Below are 18,077 nucleotides of genomic sequence, written 5' to 3' on the forward strand. Positions count from 1 at the left end.
TACTTCTTCATTTCATTAAGGAAAGAAGGAGAGCAGAGCACCGCAGACAAAGGAGACAACGTGTAAGTTTAACTTATTAAACAGGCGCCGGTTGTGTTCGTGTTGTAAACATTTCAGACAAGGGGCATAGCTACCAACCACCAAACACCGATAACTCTGCCTCGGAGAAGGATCTAAAATGGTTATAGGAACTGAGGGACGTGGTCCCTTGTTCCTGTGTGTCCGAATGCGTGAAAAAACGTCCCTAGTCCTGAAAAGGTTATAGGAACTGCAAAAGGTTCCTACAGTGAGAATGCGCCTTATGTCTTTCGGCTGGCCTGGGAACGCCTCAGGGTCCCCTGGAAGAGCTGGAGGAAATGGCTGGGGACAGGGACGTCTGGGTTTCTCTGCTCAAGTTGCTGCCCCCGCGACCCGATCCCTGTAGAAGCGGTAGATCAATGGATGGATGGAGATTGTCGACACTAGAGGGGCCACAAGATTTGACCCAGACACAGCAAGGATTTCAATCAAGTGCACAGAAATCCTGCAAGACCTGGACATGACAAGACCCAGAGCATGTGCCATGCTCGTGGTGAGGATAAAAGTAAAAAACTTCAGCAAACCAAATCAGCTGTTTCAAACAATAATTATTGAGCTGAATGGTGGGAATGCTGGCCCAATGATAATGTCTAAAAAAATAAATTGCTGTGCTAAAAATGTGAAGAATCAAGCTGCTGTGAATGTTGTGATGAAACACTTCGTGTGGGTCTAGAACTTCTAAGATCACTTTTAAAGTAATTTAGCTAAATTAGGTCAAATTAGGTAATATGGTAAATTGCAAACAATGGCGTTACATCCCACAACTGTAGGGGGGAGCCAAAGAGTGGGGTAAAAAAGCCAAATTCTCTGACGATGCTTTAATTGAATATCTAGAAAGTCACCACAAAACACCTTTGATCACTAAACTTTATATTTGACACTGCTAGATCTAGAAATTTGAAACAATTTGGAGCTTCTTTTGCTATTTTTCAAAGATTTATTTGCTTTTTCTTTTGGCACCAGTGGCAAGGGAGGGGGATGACATGCAGCAAAGGGCTAAAGTTGAGACTCAAACAAAAGACAGTTGCGCCAAGGAGCTTTTGCCTCTGGGCACCTGTTGAACCAGTTGAGCTACCCAGCACTCCAATTTGGAGCCTTTAATGGGATAGAGATTGAACCATAATAAATCCTATTTTGACCCAGGACAACAGACCTGGAAGCTAAATGAGATTTTCCTTTTTGTGTAATGTTTTGATGGTGGAGAGCAGATGAAAGAGACTGTTACCTACCCCAGGCAGAATCTTCATGTTGTGCAGAGCATTCTGTGCTTCTAAGGCTGATTTGCGTGTATAGTATGTAACAAAACAGCAGCCTGTCAAATAATGAAAAAGAAAGCAACACAAAGTGTTAACAAATCAGATTCTGTTCGAGTTTACATGTGAGGTCATATGTTGTTTTGTTTTTATTGCAAGACTAATTACAAAACATTGACTTGAAAACACAGTGACAAGAGGTTGACTGATTATTAATAATACTACTACCACTGCTGGTGATGTGTCCTGTGAAAGCCATTCACCATTAGCCACCTTGACATTTTTTACTTATTAGAAGGTAAACAGTTTCTACACTGCATTTCTTAAAACTTGGTTCTTTGTGAAATTAGCTTATTTTTGCTTATTCTTATCGATTGGGACCTGAAGCGACTCCTTAATTAAGAAGGGGCAGGTGATCTTGTCTTCCTGGACGGAAGCTACTTTCTCTTTAAAGTGAAGAAAGCTCAGCAGGCACTGTTGTTTTTAGTAGCCGGTGTGTTATAATTTGATTGACTGCCAAGATTACAATCCAACCACAAGTTAAGAAATAAAAAGGGGTTGATTTAACTGATGCAGGACTATATTTTTTTTTTTACTAAGTCTTTTTTGCCTTTGTTTGAATATTATATCTGTCCAGACTAGAATGCAGAAATTTCCCAAAACATTGAAATAATCATGCGAAATACATCTATATTAACGAATATTCTAAGCGAGTTGGGTGAGTTCATTCTCCTTTGGCAAAATCTTCTGAACCAAAATATTTGGTGACAAAACCTAAAGATGAATGCAATTTCTTTGTGGAAAACAACATTATAGAGTTGTTGCTAAATGTTATTTGACAGTAAAAGGTCTTGAAACCCCGAGAAAATATCACAAAAGTCGGTAATTCAAATTCAAATTTGCTTTATTGGCATGAATGGTAACCATTGTTGCCAAAAGCTGAAACATATACTTAGACATACAATTCAATTATGATACAATTTTACATTATATATTAATACAATTACATATTATTTACATTAGATACATTTAATTTTAAATAGGTAGCTAGAAATACATGAACTATTTTATATTATGCACGTTCTACACCAAACAGGCAGAGTGTTATTAGGAGACTGTGTTTTGTTGTTGTGTCTCTCTCAGGCTGTGATATGTACTGACATATTTTGCTGCCTCTATGACACTTACGCTGTGTTCTCCAAGCAGATGTTTAATGTTCTCCTGATCAGAAAGAGTATCAAAATTTTATTGTTTATCTTTCATTTTTGAATAGAAATTTAGTTCTAATTTCTTCATATGCGTCACAGTGTAATAGGAAGTGTTGCTCTGTCTCTACCTATCTGTGTGGACAGAGCTAACACAGCCGCTCCTCTCTGGGCAGCCACGTCTGTCTGTGTAGTCCTGTCTGTCAGGCCAGGCTGTGGTTGCTGAGTCTGTACATAGTCAACGTTTTCCTCAGTCTGGGGTTGCTTACAGAGCTCAGATAATCTGCCATGGGGTATTGTCTGTTTAGGGCCAAATAACATTGGAGTTTCCTTTGGGTTATGGTTGCAGATGTCCAATAGTTGATGTAATTGTCTTTTTTCTTTAGTTATAATTTGGTGGGGCAGGATTGTGTGAGGGCTGTCTCAGTGCCCTGTGCGGTTGGAGCTGAGCTGGTGGACCTGTACATAGGTGCCATTGCCATTGGTTTCCAGCATATGCGCATTACAATAAGTAACAGTGAGCATACACAGAGTAGGCTAAGATGTCCAAAATATTTGTTTAGAGAGAACATGAGAACTGTTTTTAAAAAATCTTAACTTTGGAAAGCCTACTTAAAAATCAAAATTTGTTCTGAATAAAAACAATGGTTGCATTTGGATGAGGGGTGTAAACGCAGAGGAAAAAGTTTGTTGTCCAAAATAGTCGTGTTAGTGTAAACTAACTCACATTATTAGCTGTTGTTAGAATGGGGCCAGCAGAACAGAACCCATTACCAGCTAATGTATACTAAGCTTTGCAGACACAATGCCCAAGCCTGTGTTGTGAATGATATGGGAGAGGATTGGGTGGGATGGTGAGAACAGTAAGTTGCCCTTACAGTACAAAATTCTACCCTATGACATTATGTCATTTGCTGGTTGATAATAACTGATAATCATTGTGATAAAGGTAATGAAGATTTCTGCATCAACAGGATTCTTCTGTGAGCTATAAAGGAAAAGAAAATCACATTAGACTGAGGGAGCTTTGAAACCAAGATAGTCCAAGGGACGAAGGGAGTTTGATTGGGCAGGGAATGCCCAAAATTTTCACACCTTGATTTGGTTTGGTTTACACTGCACTACACTTTCACACTGCACTTTTGAAAGCAGACCACACCACCTGGACAACGTCATACAGTTATAAAAGCTGCTTGTTTTTGGCGCTATTACTCAAAATGAGCACTGACAAGTGAGGAAAAAAGCATGAGCAAGAAAAAAACCCAGCACATTGATTAGCTCGGACCGAAAACAGAATTCCATATCCTTCAGCCAGCTTGTTTATAATAAGCAATAACCTTAGACACAAGCAACCACTATATATAGTCCTCTGACCATATATCAATAAGCACCTGCACCTCCTCACTACTCTATGTCTGCCTGCAAAACATTTTCCAACTTTTTCTTGGCTAACCTCTGCGTCTTTGGTTTTGTGCTGTTGGCTTTATTTTTTTTCAATCGAAAATACCAGTGCTCTACACTACTTCCTCTCATTAGTTCGCTGGATAGTTTGTGGGGTTCATTTGCAAGTGCAAGACCCCCGTTTTCAGTTGGACCAGAGTTCACTTGTTTAGTCCTCACCAGAGAACGGATGAGCTTTCACACCTGCCCAAAGAAGTGGCAGTGTTGAACCAATGTGTGTCACATGAGGTTGTAACAGTGAGGATCTGACAAAGACTGTGACAAACAAGGGGGACTAAATACTGTGGGGAAAGTGATTGAAGAGTGAGGCAGCTGTGACAGTTTGAATACAGGTAAGGGAGTGAAGCTAATAACCAGACCAGAGGGAACTGAGGAAAACTATAGGAGAGAAAATGGAAAAAGAAACCAAATAGAATTAAGACAAGACTATTTTACCTAAAGTAAAACTAATGGAGGCAAAACATGAAAGCAACTATGAACAAAAACAAACAGATTAAAGCCTAATAATACCTAATGACTAAATGACAGACAAGAAAACTGAATTGAAACTAAACAGAAACCAAAAAAAACAAGAGTCCAAAAAAAACGCAAATCCTGATAGTGGGGCATACTAGATGTCCAGAGAGTTCTCACACATGATTGCCTTTGTTGTTTAAATTCCACCAACGCCGAACCTGGTTACGGAACGTGGCATCATCCATTCTGCGAGCAGGAGATTACAGATGAAGCACCCGGATGCATTCATCCTTGTTTCCTTTGCGATTCTCACCACCTGAGGCCTGTTGGTGAGAAAGTCCCTGAACACAGTAATGTGGACAGTCCCAAGTTATGGAGCTTCAGTGCCAGCCGGTCCGGGATTACAGTATTAAAAGCCGAACTGATGTCAACAAATAACATAAGTGTTAGGGTGCTGCAGGTGAGTCAGGGCCGTGTGAAGTACGATTGACGCTGCATCCTCCGTTGATTGGTTCCCCCTGTAGGCAAACTAGAGGCTGTCCAGATCAGCAGGGAGGATGTCCTTGGTGTGCGTAAGTAGGATCCTCCCAAAATACTTCATTGGTCAGAGCAACAGGGCAGTAATCATTGTTGACATCTGATTTTTTTTTTAAGACACAGGCACAATGACGGAGGACTTGAGGTAGACAGGGATCATAGTCAGCTGCAGGGACAGACTGAAAATGTCCATAAAAAATCCTGTCAGTTGGTCAGCACATAATTTTAGGGTCCAGCCCTACACCTTATTTGGTCTTGCAGCTCTGCTGATATTTATTTTCCTCAGGGTGGAACTGACTTGATGAAGCTGCAGCACAAGAAGCGGTTGCTGTTCTTCAAGCCAGGGAAGATGTTCAGTCTCTCTGCTGCTCAATATATCAAAGCACGTTCAAGGTGTGAGGCAGACTGGGGTCATGGTTGACAGACTGGGTGCTGTGTGTGTAGTCTGTTATAGTACTGATGTCTCTCCACATATTTTGTGGGTTGTCGTTGTCAAAGTGGTCCTCATTGCTCATTGTTTGTATCTATATTTTGCAGGCGGGGTGCCTTTTTTCAGTACTTTCAAGGCCCTGCTACAAGCAAACCTATCACCTGACCATCTTGGCATCTTGGGCTTTGATCAGAAGCCATTCTGTGCTGTCCAGCCATAGTTTCTGATTTGGAAAACACTGATGGACTGTGGAAGTAGGACAGCATCAGTGCAGTGTTTTACATAGCATGGATCAACGGTTATCTGCCTGCTGGTCAAGCAGTCCAGCTCGTCCAGTGCTAATTTAGCATTAACCCAAGTTTGACTGTAGGTAGTCACAATCATGATGGAGTAGAAACCCTTTACTATTATTCTATTACGGATACTTGAACATGATATTGGGATTAAAGGAACTGCATTAGGCTGGTTTAAGGCATATTTATCTGATAGATTCCAGTTTGTTCTTGTAAATGAAGAATCTTCCTTGCATACTAGAGTAAGTCATGGAGTTCCACAGGGTTCTGTGCTTGGACCGATTCCCTTCACTTTATAGATGCTTCCATTAGGGAACATTATTAGACAGCATGGTATACATTTTCATTACTATGCTGATGATACTCAGCTGTACTTATCTATAAAACCAGATTAAACCAATACGTTGGTCAGACTACAAGCATGTCATCATAAAGACCTTGATGACTCAGAACTGTCTGCTTCTGAATTTAGAGAAAACTGAAGTTGTTATCTTTGGACCTGAGCGCTTCAGGGAGATATTGTTGGGCTGTATAGATACTCTTGATGGTATTTCCTTGGCTTCTAGCACTACAGTGAAGAACCTTGGAGTTATTCTTGACCAGAATTTATCATTTGACGCACATATAAAACAGGTTTCTAGGACTGCCTTCTTTCACCTTCTTAATATTCCCAAAATCTAACCAAGTTAATCTTTTCTCTGGACCTCTGAAGCCAACCTGGCATTCCAACAGCTCAAGGACAGGTTTACCTCAGCACACATCCTCATTCAGCTTATTCCCGATTGAAATTCAGTTTGGAGGTGGATGCTTAAGACTTGGGCGTGGGTGCTGTTCTGTCTCAAAGGTCTGACTCGGAAGGTAAGCTACAACCCTGTGCATACTTCTCCTGAATGCTGTCAGTTGCTGAACAGACTTATGATGTGGGTAATTGGGAACTCTTAGCTATCAAGTTCACTCTAGAAGAATGGAGGTATTGGGTGGAGAGAGCTACATAGCGCTTCACTGTATGGACAGACAATACAAATCTCTCCTCCTAAGAGAATGCTAAAAGGTTAAACACTCGCCAAGCCCGTTGGTCCTTGTTTTTTGGTCGATTCAAATTTTCTATTACTTAGCGTCCAGGCTCTTGCAACATCAAGCCAGATACCCTATCCAGACAATTCGCCCATGATGAAGAACAAGCCCGGATTCTTCCCTCAGTCTGTTTGGTGGGTGATATCTCTTGGTAGATCGAGAACCAGATTTATCAGAGGTTAATCTTGGACCCGGATCTGGGCACTGGACCTCCCAGATACTGTTTTGTCCGTTCTGCAGCCCGTGCCATCGTTATCCATATACCTAAAAGTTTGCTTGTCACCCTGGAATACACTGCACCGTCACACTCCTTCAGCACCATTTTTGGTGGCCATCCCTTGAGACAGATACCAGAGAGTATGCGACTGCTTGCACCACATGTGCTAGAAGTAAGAGTAGCAACTGACCCCTGTCTGGACTTCTGCGGCCTCTGGAGGTCCTGGTCGGCCCTAGTCACATATCTCTGGATTTCATCACTGGACTATCCCCCTTGCAAGGTAAAACCCCCATTCTCACCGTTATTGATCGTTAGTTTCCTCGGGCCCCTCATTTTGTTCCCCTAGACAAACTGCCATCTTCTTCTGAAACTGCGGACCTTCTTGAGAATCATGCTTTCCATCTCATCTGTTTTGCTGTGGTTTCTTAGTCGGCACTGAGCAAGTATCCTGGATGTCCGGGACGGAGTCTGGTTTGCTCCTGCTTTCAAACCTGTTCCTCATCTGCCCTATCAGGACACGGTCTTAAGGAGCTGCAGGAGCAACCAGTCTTTGCTAGATTGGCTCACTTCACCAGTAGTAATAAGGCTGATTCCTGTGTTTAACCTAAATGTTCTTTCTAGTGCTTACCTTGTCTTCCTGTTTTCCTCAGTACCAATCCCATCATGATTTTCCTCACACTGGATTCCCATGCTAAGGACTAGCATTCACTGTGGAGTTCATGAAACCTTCCACCTCACCCACCTGTCTGCTCACTCTCACCACAGACTCAGAGCCACTGCACCACAACCAGCATCCTCCCCTCCACTCTGGAAATCCTCCTGGACTCTGTAAGAAATATTTGTTCCTCTTGTCTGGACATTCTCTAATTTTGGATTCCCACTATCCCACTAACTATCTCCCTGCTCTGTCAGTGTTCCCTGACCACCCGGAAACTCCCCTGGCTTTTAACAACATCCTCTCTGTAAATAAAACCAGTTTTAACTCTAATACCCTGTGTCTGTGTCTATGTCTGCTCTTGGGTCCTGTTCATGTATCGGCTAGGCACCTAGCCATGGCTAATCATATACTACCCATATATTAATATCACCCACATCAACTAATTCAGTATGTCAAATCACAACAGCTCCTAATAAAGCCATGTAGAACTCATCCTACCTTATTCTATTTTTTCACCATCGTCGATGGGTGAAAAATTCAGTATCAGAAGTTGCAACTAGCATTGACACAGTTTCTCTATAACAGTTGACATTTTGAATAGCTGTACAAAATTGCAAACTCACCAAAACCAGAGTAAATTTAGTTGAGCTTGGATGTAAAAAAAAGGGTCTAGATGCAAAGGGCATAACCAGGACTACAGCTTGTCTCTTTCTTTCACAGACCAACAGATTAAAAAAACTGCTGCTGTTTTTATAAATCTACTTCAGAAGAGTCTAAACCCATCTGATGAAACAGTGTTACCAACATGCTCTGTTGTAGCTTTGATTAGGATAAAAGAATTTTGGAACCAGCTAGACGTCTGGTCATGCAGCTGAGAGGTCCATGCTCCTTCGTCACCAGTCCTGCGTGCCCACCTGCCAGCTACCTGTGTTGGATGGGTCTGAGTCTCACCAGTTCCTCCAACTCAAGGCTCAATTTGAGCAGCGACACAACGACGGACAGCCAATTGTGGGCCGATCTGGATTCCATAGGCGGAAAAAAGGCGGAGAAGGGAGGAAAAGGGCAGAAAGCGAGGGAAAACTAATTATTGCAGTCTCCAGTTTCCCAGAGCTGTATGACACAACCCTATTTGTCTACAGAGACAATAAAAAAAAAACAAGATGCTTGAAGGAAGGTTGCAGACCTTGTAGAAGTATCTGGTGAGTTGTAGGTTACTATGGCTACATGTAAATAAATGCAAACCATAGGCTAATCGATGAACCGATGTATAGATGGATTATTATATATGCCTGCTATTTTGAAGCCCCGCCCCTTCGGCCGTTTCGGCCTCTTTGGCCACTTTGGCCACTTTGGCAGCAACTGCAGGCAGCGGATTGTGTGCGGCCGGAGCAACAACGGCTGCTCAAGACGCTTCTGGTGTGAGTGCCCAGTTAGAGATACAGTCCTTTTCAATTATGATCCAATAAAATGCAGTTTGTTGTAAGCCAATCAAAACCTAAATTAGTCAAATTCAGATAATGGCAGTTCTTACGAAGTTACTAACTAACAAAATCAACGGATCATATCAAATTATCTATCAGACATAATCCCCGTCCTGAGCGGGCATGGGGCAACAATGGAGAGGAAAACTCTCTTTTAACTGCAAGAAACAGACTCAGGAATGGCAACTTTCTGCCATAGTCAATGTAAGCTGTTTTACACTTGACTGAAAAGAAACTCCATCCATCCATCCATCCATCCATTTTCTATACCCACTTAATCCGTCGGTCGGGTAGCGGGTGGGCTGGAGCCTATCCCAGCAGTCATCGGGTGAGAGGCGGGGTACACTCTGGACAAGTCGCCAGTCCATCACAGGGCCACACAGAGACAAACGAGACAAACATCCACACACACGCTTACACTCACTCCAAAGCACAATTTTAGAGACACCAGTTAACTTGACATGCATGTTTTTGAACGATGGGTTGAAGCCGGAGTACCCGGAGAGAACCCACGCATACACAGGGAGAACATCCAAACTCCACACAGAAAGGACCCAGCCTTCCAGTTGAAGCTGGAACCTTCTGCTTTGATGCAACGGTGCTAACCACCACACCACCGTCCAGCCCTTAAAAGAATCTCTATTAATAAATTAGATTTTTAGTCAAGTGTAATAATATATATAGACACATATCCTCTGTGTGTGTGTGCGTGTGTGTGTGTGTGTGTGCATGGTACCACATGCTAACCTTTACTCTGTGGTGGATTTTGGCTACGATCTCGGAGGATATTAATCTCATACACTGCTCCATAAGGTTCAAATAGCTCACGCAGCTGCTCCTCAGACCAAGACCGTGGAATCTGTCCCACAAACATCTTAATGGCATCAACATCTGGTTGATCAGGATGGTCCAGGGACCCATTCATCTTCTTCCCACTATAAAGATAAATACCAGTCCATTAGATGGAGTCTAGAAAACTGAACAAAAATCAACTTGTCAACAACAATGTGTTCGATAAATTTGTCAAGTTGATGGTTTATCAGCTAAAAAATGCACTCAAATCTAATCTGTATTGAAGTGGACATGTCATGATAATGTTCCATTGTCTTTATGATGCTGAATTTCAGAATAACATAATAAAGATCTTATTTCCTGATTCATCATAAAGTTCCAGTGTATAACATTTAAGAGACTTTACTATCATAAATGGAATGTAATATCTATAATGATGTTTACATGACAATGAATCATACAACAAAATGATCTTGGAGAAGATGTTGCTGAGACTACGTCAAGATCAAGGATTGAGGTGCAGGATGGCAATGTGGAGGTGTAAATCTGATGATCCAGGGAGGATGTGAAATCTTTGTAGATAGAGGCAGAGAAAGACTGATGATTAGTGTTGTTCTGAACTGAACCTAGCATCAGTCTGATCCCACTTTCCATTAAAACCTGCGAAATTTTTCAAAAGTCATTACATATCCCTCACGTTGTTCTGGAATTTGCTTTCTAGCTTTTATTCTTTTTAACTGTTTTTATACACTCCTCAATAACTCCCTGTCTCCCTTTCTGAAGGTTTTCTGCTCCTTGTTCACAGCTTTTACAGATCACGAGTGATCTAGTAGTGAGGAACCACCTCACTGTTTTTGTGGGGATGATCGTCTCCATGCAGGATTTGATATACTCGGTGCATTCCAGTCTGGGAACTTAAAGCAATCCTTCCTAATTTGTTCAGCTTTTTGATGCTACTTTCTTGAATTTGGTTTGATCACAGATTTCAGCTGAGCAATGTACGTACCGTTGGAAGTGAGGAGGGGATTCAGTTACTGGAGAATCAGTAACTGACTTGTCTGGGGATTGAAGGAGGGACTGTATGCATCTTTAACATTTGCGTAGAATAAATCCAACATTTTATTTTCTCTGGTTGATCAGTTGGCAAACTGTTGGAAAGTTGCATGTGTAGCAGCTAGGGAGAGAAATTAAATCTCTAGAGATTGCCATTAACATGCTGAGATATTATGTTTGTAAACTGGCAAAAACAGAGCTGATGATATCACAAACAGTGCAGGTTAATACATTCACCGCAAAATAACATAGGTGAACTCTCTCGGTAGATAACATTGAAATTATGTCAAACAGTTCAGTGACCCAGACAAAAGTCCTCACAATGATCAGTCCAGAATTACACAATCTAATACACTATATTGTTTCCAAGCACTTCCATGCAATTCCTTCCACCTTTGTTTTTAGCCACTGCTCTTCATGTCTCTGTTTGCCCATATCATCTGAAAACCAGGTAGAGGTGTTGGATTCCAGTAGCCATGACTTGCTGAAACACATAATGCATTCTCAATATTCCCTCTCTGTCTTCATGAGCACTCCAAGTTCATCCACTCCAAGTTTTATTTTCTAGCAATCTCACATTGTCCAAGAGGGAATACAGTACTTTAAAGACATGGTACCAAGGACAGACTTTACTGGAAACTGCTATTATCCAAACTTCTACAATGTACTATAGACCAGTTACATGTCGATGCATGTGAAGCTTTGACAGCTGACCCAATAAGATATTACAAAGACTTTTGTCTGCAGATTCCCAATCAGTTTGTTCTTGCAGGTTTGTTTTTGTTTTTTTTTGAAGATACAAAATACACTATATACAGAACATCTATTGAGCCACAAATTAGAACCATGGATCCAAAACCCTTCTAAATTCAGTGGATTATTCACAAAAAATACAGATGTTTGATTCAATTTACGGTTAATATTAATTGCATAATGTGGCTTAAGACCTAATGGTAAATCATTTTTCACAGAAAGGATTCCACGTTTTGAAATAGCTAAAAAATGTTTTTCATGTTTTTCTTGCAATAAACTGAAATTATTGTTTGAAGATAAAATACTTACAAAATTATTATGTGTAGCTCTACTAAAGAATAAACAAATAAATGTCCAGCCCATTTTACTCAGGGTGAATACTTATTCTTCAAGCTTGGTCCTCTACCAGAAGCCTGGGAACCAAAGAGTTCTACTCAGTAGCTTCACTGTTCGAGATCTTTGTTGTCCCTGGGATGTATTCTAGCCACTCTCTCAGTTCGGGGGTCACAACCCTGCGAGCTCCGATTACTTCTGGTACCACTGTTTCCTTCCCATTCCATATCTGAGGCTTTTGGTACTCTCATACAGATCTGGTCCCTCTTGATTCTTCATTATCAACGAGGCTTCAGTTTATTTATTAATTTATTTTGTTTTGTCTATTTAGAAACAAATAATCTAAAATTAAATAAAATACAAAGCAAAGCCAGAGGCCTACCTTCTGATATCAAAAAAAGAGAAAAGAAAAAAGGGACTTTTTTAATTTCCTCTGTGTAGTTGTACCACATACTAACTCCCTTTACTGTAATATACCAATGATAGTTGGTATTGGTTCTGACAGCTGGTCAACTGAACATGCAATTTCATCTCAATTTGTCATAGTTTATGTTTTAATATTCTTATTTTCAGGTCATTTGTTATGTTTTCTGGTTATGTTTTCAGGTCATGTTTTTCCCCTGTCACGTTAGGTTCACTCATGTCACCTGTTTTCCGTTTCACAGCTGTACATCATCACTAATCACTTCCCCACAGCATTTAATGCTAAGTCTGCGTCATAGTACCATAGTCTTGTTTGTTTATTTTTCATTTATTTTATTTATCTTTGCCACAGTTAAACTTTTTGATATCCGGCCCCTCTGTTTTTGCCTTGCTCCTTGTTTGTGGAATAAACCCTTTTTGAGTCTGAGAAGTCTGCATCTGGGTCCTACCTTCCTGCACCATCGTTCATGACACAATTCATGATATTTCTGTTCTTTTTAGAACAAATTCTGAATATTATGGGGCAAGGATTGTTTCTTGACTGTACATAATTTGGGATGTTTGGAGGTCAACCAAGTCCTTAAATTGGTGTGTTTTTGATTTTATAAAATGTAGGTTAGATTCTTTTGTCAAAGCAGTTTTGTTTACGATTCTTCTTGCCCTTTTTTACAGTATGTATACTGGATGTGTGCTTGTTTTGGAGGCTTTTCCCCACACTTACACTCAGTATGTCATATGTGGATCTATAAAGGAATAGTAAAGAGTATGCAATGATTTTGGTTATTTGGTTATTTAAAAAATAATTTATGTGCCTTTCAGCATAATCTATTTTGTATTATCGCTCCAAGAAATTTAATTTCAGATACTTTTTCAAATTTCTAATTATTCATCATAAGTTTTTGATTAGTGGAAGTTGAGAGATTTCCGTGTATTAAAAGTTTGGTTTTACTGAAGCTCAGTGTTTATTTGCTGTCAAAACAAATCTTTAGTTATTAGTTTAGTAATTCCTTTTCCATCTAATTCAGAAGTTGCTCCAAATAATCACCACAGCACAGTAAATTGGTGTTATCTGTATTGTCTTTAGTATTTTTGGAAATTCCACACGTCATTAATTTACAGTATAAATAGCAGTGGTCCTAAAACAGATGCCTGGGGAACCTCAATTGTGAGTTAAAATTATTCTTTTGTACAAACTGGTTTAGATTTTTAAGATAACTTTTCACCCATGATAGTGCAATCCCTCTGATTCCATATAAATGAAATTTATTTAATAATTAATCATGGTCAACAGTATCAAATGTTTTTGTATTTTTTTAAATCTAGATCTATGCCAATGGTGTAAACCCATATCGCTGTTCATAAAGTACATTTTTTTTGTGATGAATTCATTTAATATGTTGTGGAGTATTCTTTAGAGTTCTTTAGAAAACTGTGGGAGTAATGAAATAGACCTATAGTTGTTGAGTTTATCTCCAATCTTATATATTAATTAATTCGAACCTTTGTGGTTTTCATTTTGTCAGGGAATACACAAGTTTGTAATGATAGGTTAAAGATGTACAAAAATAGAGGAGAAGCAGCTTTTAGCAACAGCTGCTCTTGTCTGTGCAGTGGTTTGTAGTAAAAAACAGTCCATATTCGCCCGCTTGTCGCTCGTTCTTCTACGTCCACCGACATGTTTGTTATTGACTGTCTGCTTTCCTGTTTCCGATTTTGTCAGCGCTCATCTATTGGTTGGTGATTGTGTTACGTCACTGCGACCTGCGATAATATTAAACACGTTTGATCTGATCTGATCCTGTTTAGTTACTCCTCTGCCTCCTTTAGTGGTAATGGTACATGTAACATGAATGATACATGAATTTTCTGGTTCAGTTTACCGGCTACCGACAGGTGTGGCATGTCCTGCAGAAACGTGCCACATCAGCCTTCAACCCTGGCCAAAAGAAATGTTTTGAAATTCTGTCATAGGTATTAGTGATGCCTAAATGACCAGACCAAACATGTTCATGTGCTAAGGTTAGCACATGGTGCCTGTAACTGGTTGGCACTACAACCTGATGTATCCACCCCCTGTCCTCATCTGACACTCCACACCGTGGGAACCACCTGCGTACCAAGATTCCCTCCTGCAAAATATAAATCGGCTTGTTCGGCACTATCCTCTGCAAGCACAACAGTTGCAAAACACTTTGCTAAAGACGGGTAAGACTTCTGAGTCTGCACCAATGCATCCCGGCTCAATGGGAGCGTAAGATAGGGAGTTTGATCAACCTTCTCTGCATCCTTTGGCTTTCTGTTCTCACTTTTCATACACACATCAGACGACAGCTTGTCTTCAGAAAAGACAGTTGCAAATATAGAGTATGACCATCCTGTTCTCGAGCCTGGTGTACTCACCCGAGCACCACTGTAGCTTCTAACACTGTAGTGTTAGAAGCGCTTTGAGTGGTCAGTTAGACTAGAAAAGCGCTATACAACTACAGTCCATTTACTAACCTCAAACGCACGTGGACTCTCTTTGGTTCCATTGCTGAGCTCAAAGTCAGGGATGGGCATGCTCACTACCTCTGGTGTGGGATACACTTTCCCACCAGACAGATCATTTCCCATAATGAAATCAATGCCCTCCACCGGTAAACAGGCTCGAACCACCACTGGAAAGAACCCTGTTGCCAGGCTTGACCGTACATGAACCCTATGCATGGGAGCAAGCACACACTCCATGCCAATGCCTCTCACTATTGCTTATTAATCACAAGCTGACGTGGTAAGACGTTCGAAATAATAAATTATTGTGAACCACCTGTGTCCCGCAGCACACTGACTGGACGCTCGTCACTAGCATTTCCAGTGAGTGACACAAACGCTTTGAAAGTGAAAGGTTTAAAACACAGACCTACTCACTGCCTTAATCACACCCTTGACCATGTGCTGACTTATGGCATTGAGAGTGAACAGTTAACAGTGTTCCCTCATAACTCTGTCTTGTCTGACCATTTTTGATAACCTTTGAGTTTACATTACCCGACTATACAGCTTCTGGGAAGAATTTTATATATAGAAGGTGTCCATCAGAGAATGCTGTAACCAGATTTAAAGAGTTAATTTCATCATCCTTTTCCTCACTGCCATGTGCAGATATGACAGAGGACGGCTACCTAAATTTTACTAAGCTAGGATATTGTTTTTGAATTGGCTCTATATGAATGAATTGGACTAATTTTGAATTTAATTAATTGGATTAGATTGGATTATGATTACAATGAATTGAGCTCCAATTGGATTGAATTGACGTTATTATTATTGACGTGCCTTGAGATGACATTTGTTGTGATCTGGCGCTATATAAATAAAACTTAACTTAAACTTAATTTAATTGATAAAGAAGGCTGGCTCTGTGCTGGGGGAGCCCCTAGAGCTGATTGTGAAAATAAGACATCTGCATAGGTTAATGCATATTATGGCCAATACTGCCCACCCTCTACAGAACATAGTGATGAAACAATGAAATGTGTTCAGTAAGAGGTTTCCCCAGCTCCACTGCAGAAAAAAATGCCACAGGTTGTCATTCTTGCTCACAGCAAGAGCCTATGCAGTAAGTATTTTTGTATCATATGAATGACTGACTATCATTTGTTTATTTTATATTGCAACAATATAATGTCCCTTTATGGATAAATAAAGTAATTAATGTGAGGAATGAGGAAAGATTTTTTGCTAAGTCATCACAACAAGGGTTGTGACCTTTGGGCAGAGAGTGTGTAGAGCCAATGACAGAATATAGCTGTGTGGATTAGAAAAAGAGAGTTCTGCTCAGATCACCATCTCTCTCTCTCTCTCTCGCTCTCTCTCACACACACACACAGAAGGTGTGATGATGTCTATGTATTTTAGACCAACTCTTGCAAAACAGTCAATGGGGAGATTTTATTTGTCTAATTTGTTAGTGGCTGTTTCCCTTCCTGGTTATTTTTGCACTGTTATGCTTCATTTCATGGTGACAACGACCTCAGAGTTCAGAGATCTCCAACGAAAAGAAATCAAAACATCAGAACTTTCCTTTATACCTTGTCAGAAAATCAGCTAAAGTTTTTCTTCATTAACATATAATGTACAACATTAAACCTTAGCGATAGAAAAACTTTGCCTCAGTATTGGAATCCAAACTAATAAGTCCTATTTTCACTCAATTTAAGCTTTTGGAACAGCTGAACCGCACAACTGAATAAAGTATTGTGGAAAGTTTTGTAGGGTCTGTCATACTTGTGCTGTAATCTAGAACACAGCATCAAGAGATTGGGTAAAATGAGGAGATCAGTATCATCAGACATTTCAACAATAAAATGTGAAACTAAAAAAAAAAACTTTTTTAGGTATAAATGCATTCAGAGGTAAAGCACAGGCTTGGGCACAAAGGAAGTCTGTTGCTGTAAACCTTTTAACCATAGTCATTCTGCAAATCAAATTCAATCCATGTAAAATCAAAACAAAACGTGAATAATTTCAATATCCCATAAATCTTTGGGAAAGATAAAACTGCAAAGTGAAAGCAAAGCATCAAGAATGGTGCGAACACTTTGTCTTTTATATCATCTTAACAAACAGTTAACAGTAGAAATAAAGTAAATTTTTAACTGGAAATTCAATTGCCACTTAATGACACTGAAGCATCAATAAAACATAAAACTGACAATTCTGACAATTTAAAGAGATACAGGGTAACCCTTAAAAACATATTATAATTACAAAGTGTTACTTACACAGGACTAGAATTCAGAGAGCAATGGTCCACCATCATTTCTGGGAGAAAATCCAGCTTAAAAGAAGCCATAACGGAAATATATTTCTTTTTCCTTCTTCCGCTTTGGAGCAAAACTGACACAGTGATCAATCAGATGGTGGTGGTAAACTCCAGATTTTACGCTTACTGGTGAGTCTGTGGCAACTGCTATAATAAGGCAACACGGGGTGGGGGGCGGGGTGGGGGGCGGGGCGGGTGATGGAGGGGTGGGGTGGTTGGGGGAACTGCGGCAGAAAAAAAAAGAATAGCTTGTTGCAATAAACTAATCAACATGGAAAAGCCATCCACTGAAAGACAAATAACTATAGCTAAGGTAACACCTTTGCATACAATGTATGAAGACAGACACAATGTGGCAGGCCCTCAGATTGGCTTTCCAGTTTCTGGGACCAGGAGTAAACACTGCATGGAGATCATGGAGACAGAGGGATGCTGGGAAAACTGGAGCCAGGGAAAGAAATGACCATTTGGACTACCACAATCAAAGTGCTGATGATCCACACCCTTTGTGTACATTTTTCCAAGGCCAGCAGATCTCGCTGCAGTGTCAGATAAACAGGGTGTCAGATTGATGGTGATAAGCCTCACTGGACACAGAGAATGAAAGGGGGAGCAATACTACTCTCGAGTCAGTAGCTAATCCCTGGACTTTCCCCACTAGGGCCTAACAATTAGGTTCCGGCTGAGGGGGGCTGTGTCTGACATGCTGTGCTGGTTTGTGTGAGATTTGTGTGTATGAAAATAGAAGTTAGGCAAGATCAAATATCATTGCCTTT

At 40.4% G+C, this 18,077-nt stretch overlaps 1 protein-coding gene across 17 annotated transcripts in view; it reads right to left on the reverse strand.

The window, feature by feature from the left end:
* Nucleotides 1-17,331, reverse strand: part of celf1 (cugbp, Elav-like family member 1) — a 65,823-nt gene extending 48,492 nt beyond the window's left edge. For 9 of the 17 annotated variants that reach the window (XM_072381078.1, XM_072381076.1, XM_072381075.1 and 6 more), the window contains exons 1-2: nt 9,891-10,068; nt 1,308-1,390 (exon numbers count right to left, since the gene is read on the reverse strand). In XM_072381078.1, the coding sequence (XP_072237179.1) occupies nt 1,308-1,390; nt 9,891-10,068 (261 nt within the window). Of the gene's footprint in view, nt 1-1,307; nt 1,391-9,890; nt 10,079-17,260 lie in introns of those variants that run through there. The other 8 variants (XM_072381070.1, XM_072381069.1, XM_072381072.1 and 5 more) reach the window with 1 other exon arrangement.
* Between the last annotated feature and the right edge of the window lie 746 nt (nt 17,332-18,077).

Source organism: Leuresthes tenuis, unplaced genomic scaffold (genome assembly GCF_036924035.1).
Source record: "Leuresthes tenuis unplaced genomic scaffold, fLeuTen1.0.hap1 SCAF_2, whole genome shotgun sequence".
Taxonomy (NCBI): domain Eukaryota; kingdom Metazoa; phylum Chordata; class Actinopteri; order Atheriniformes; family Atherinopsidae; genus Leuresthes; species Leuresthes tenuis.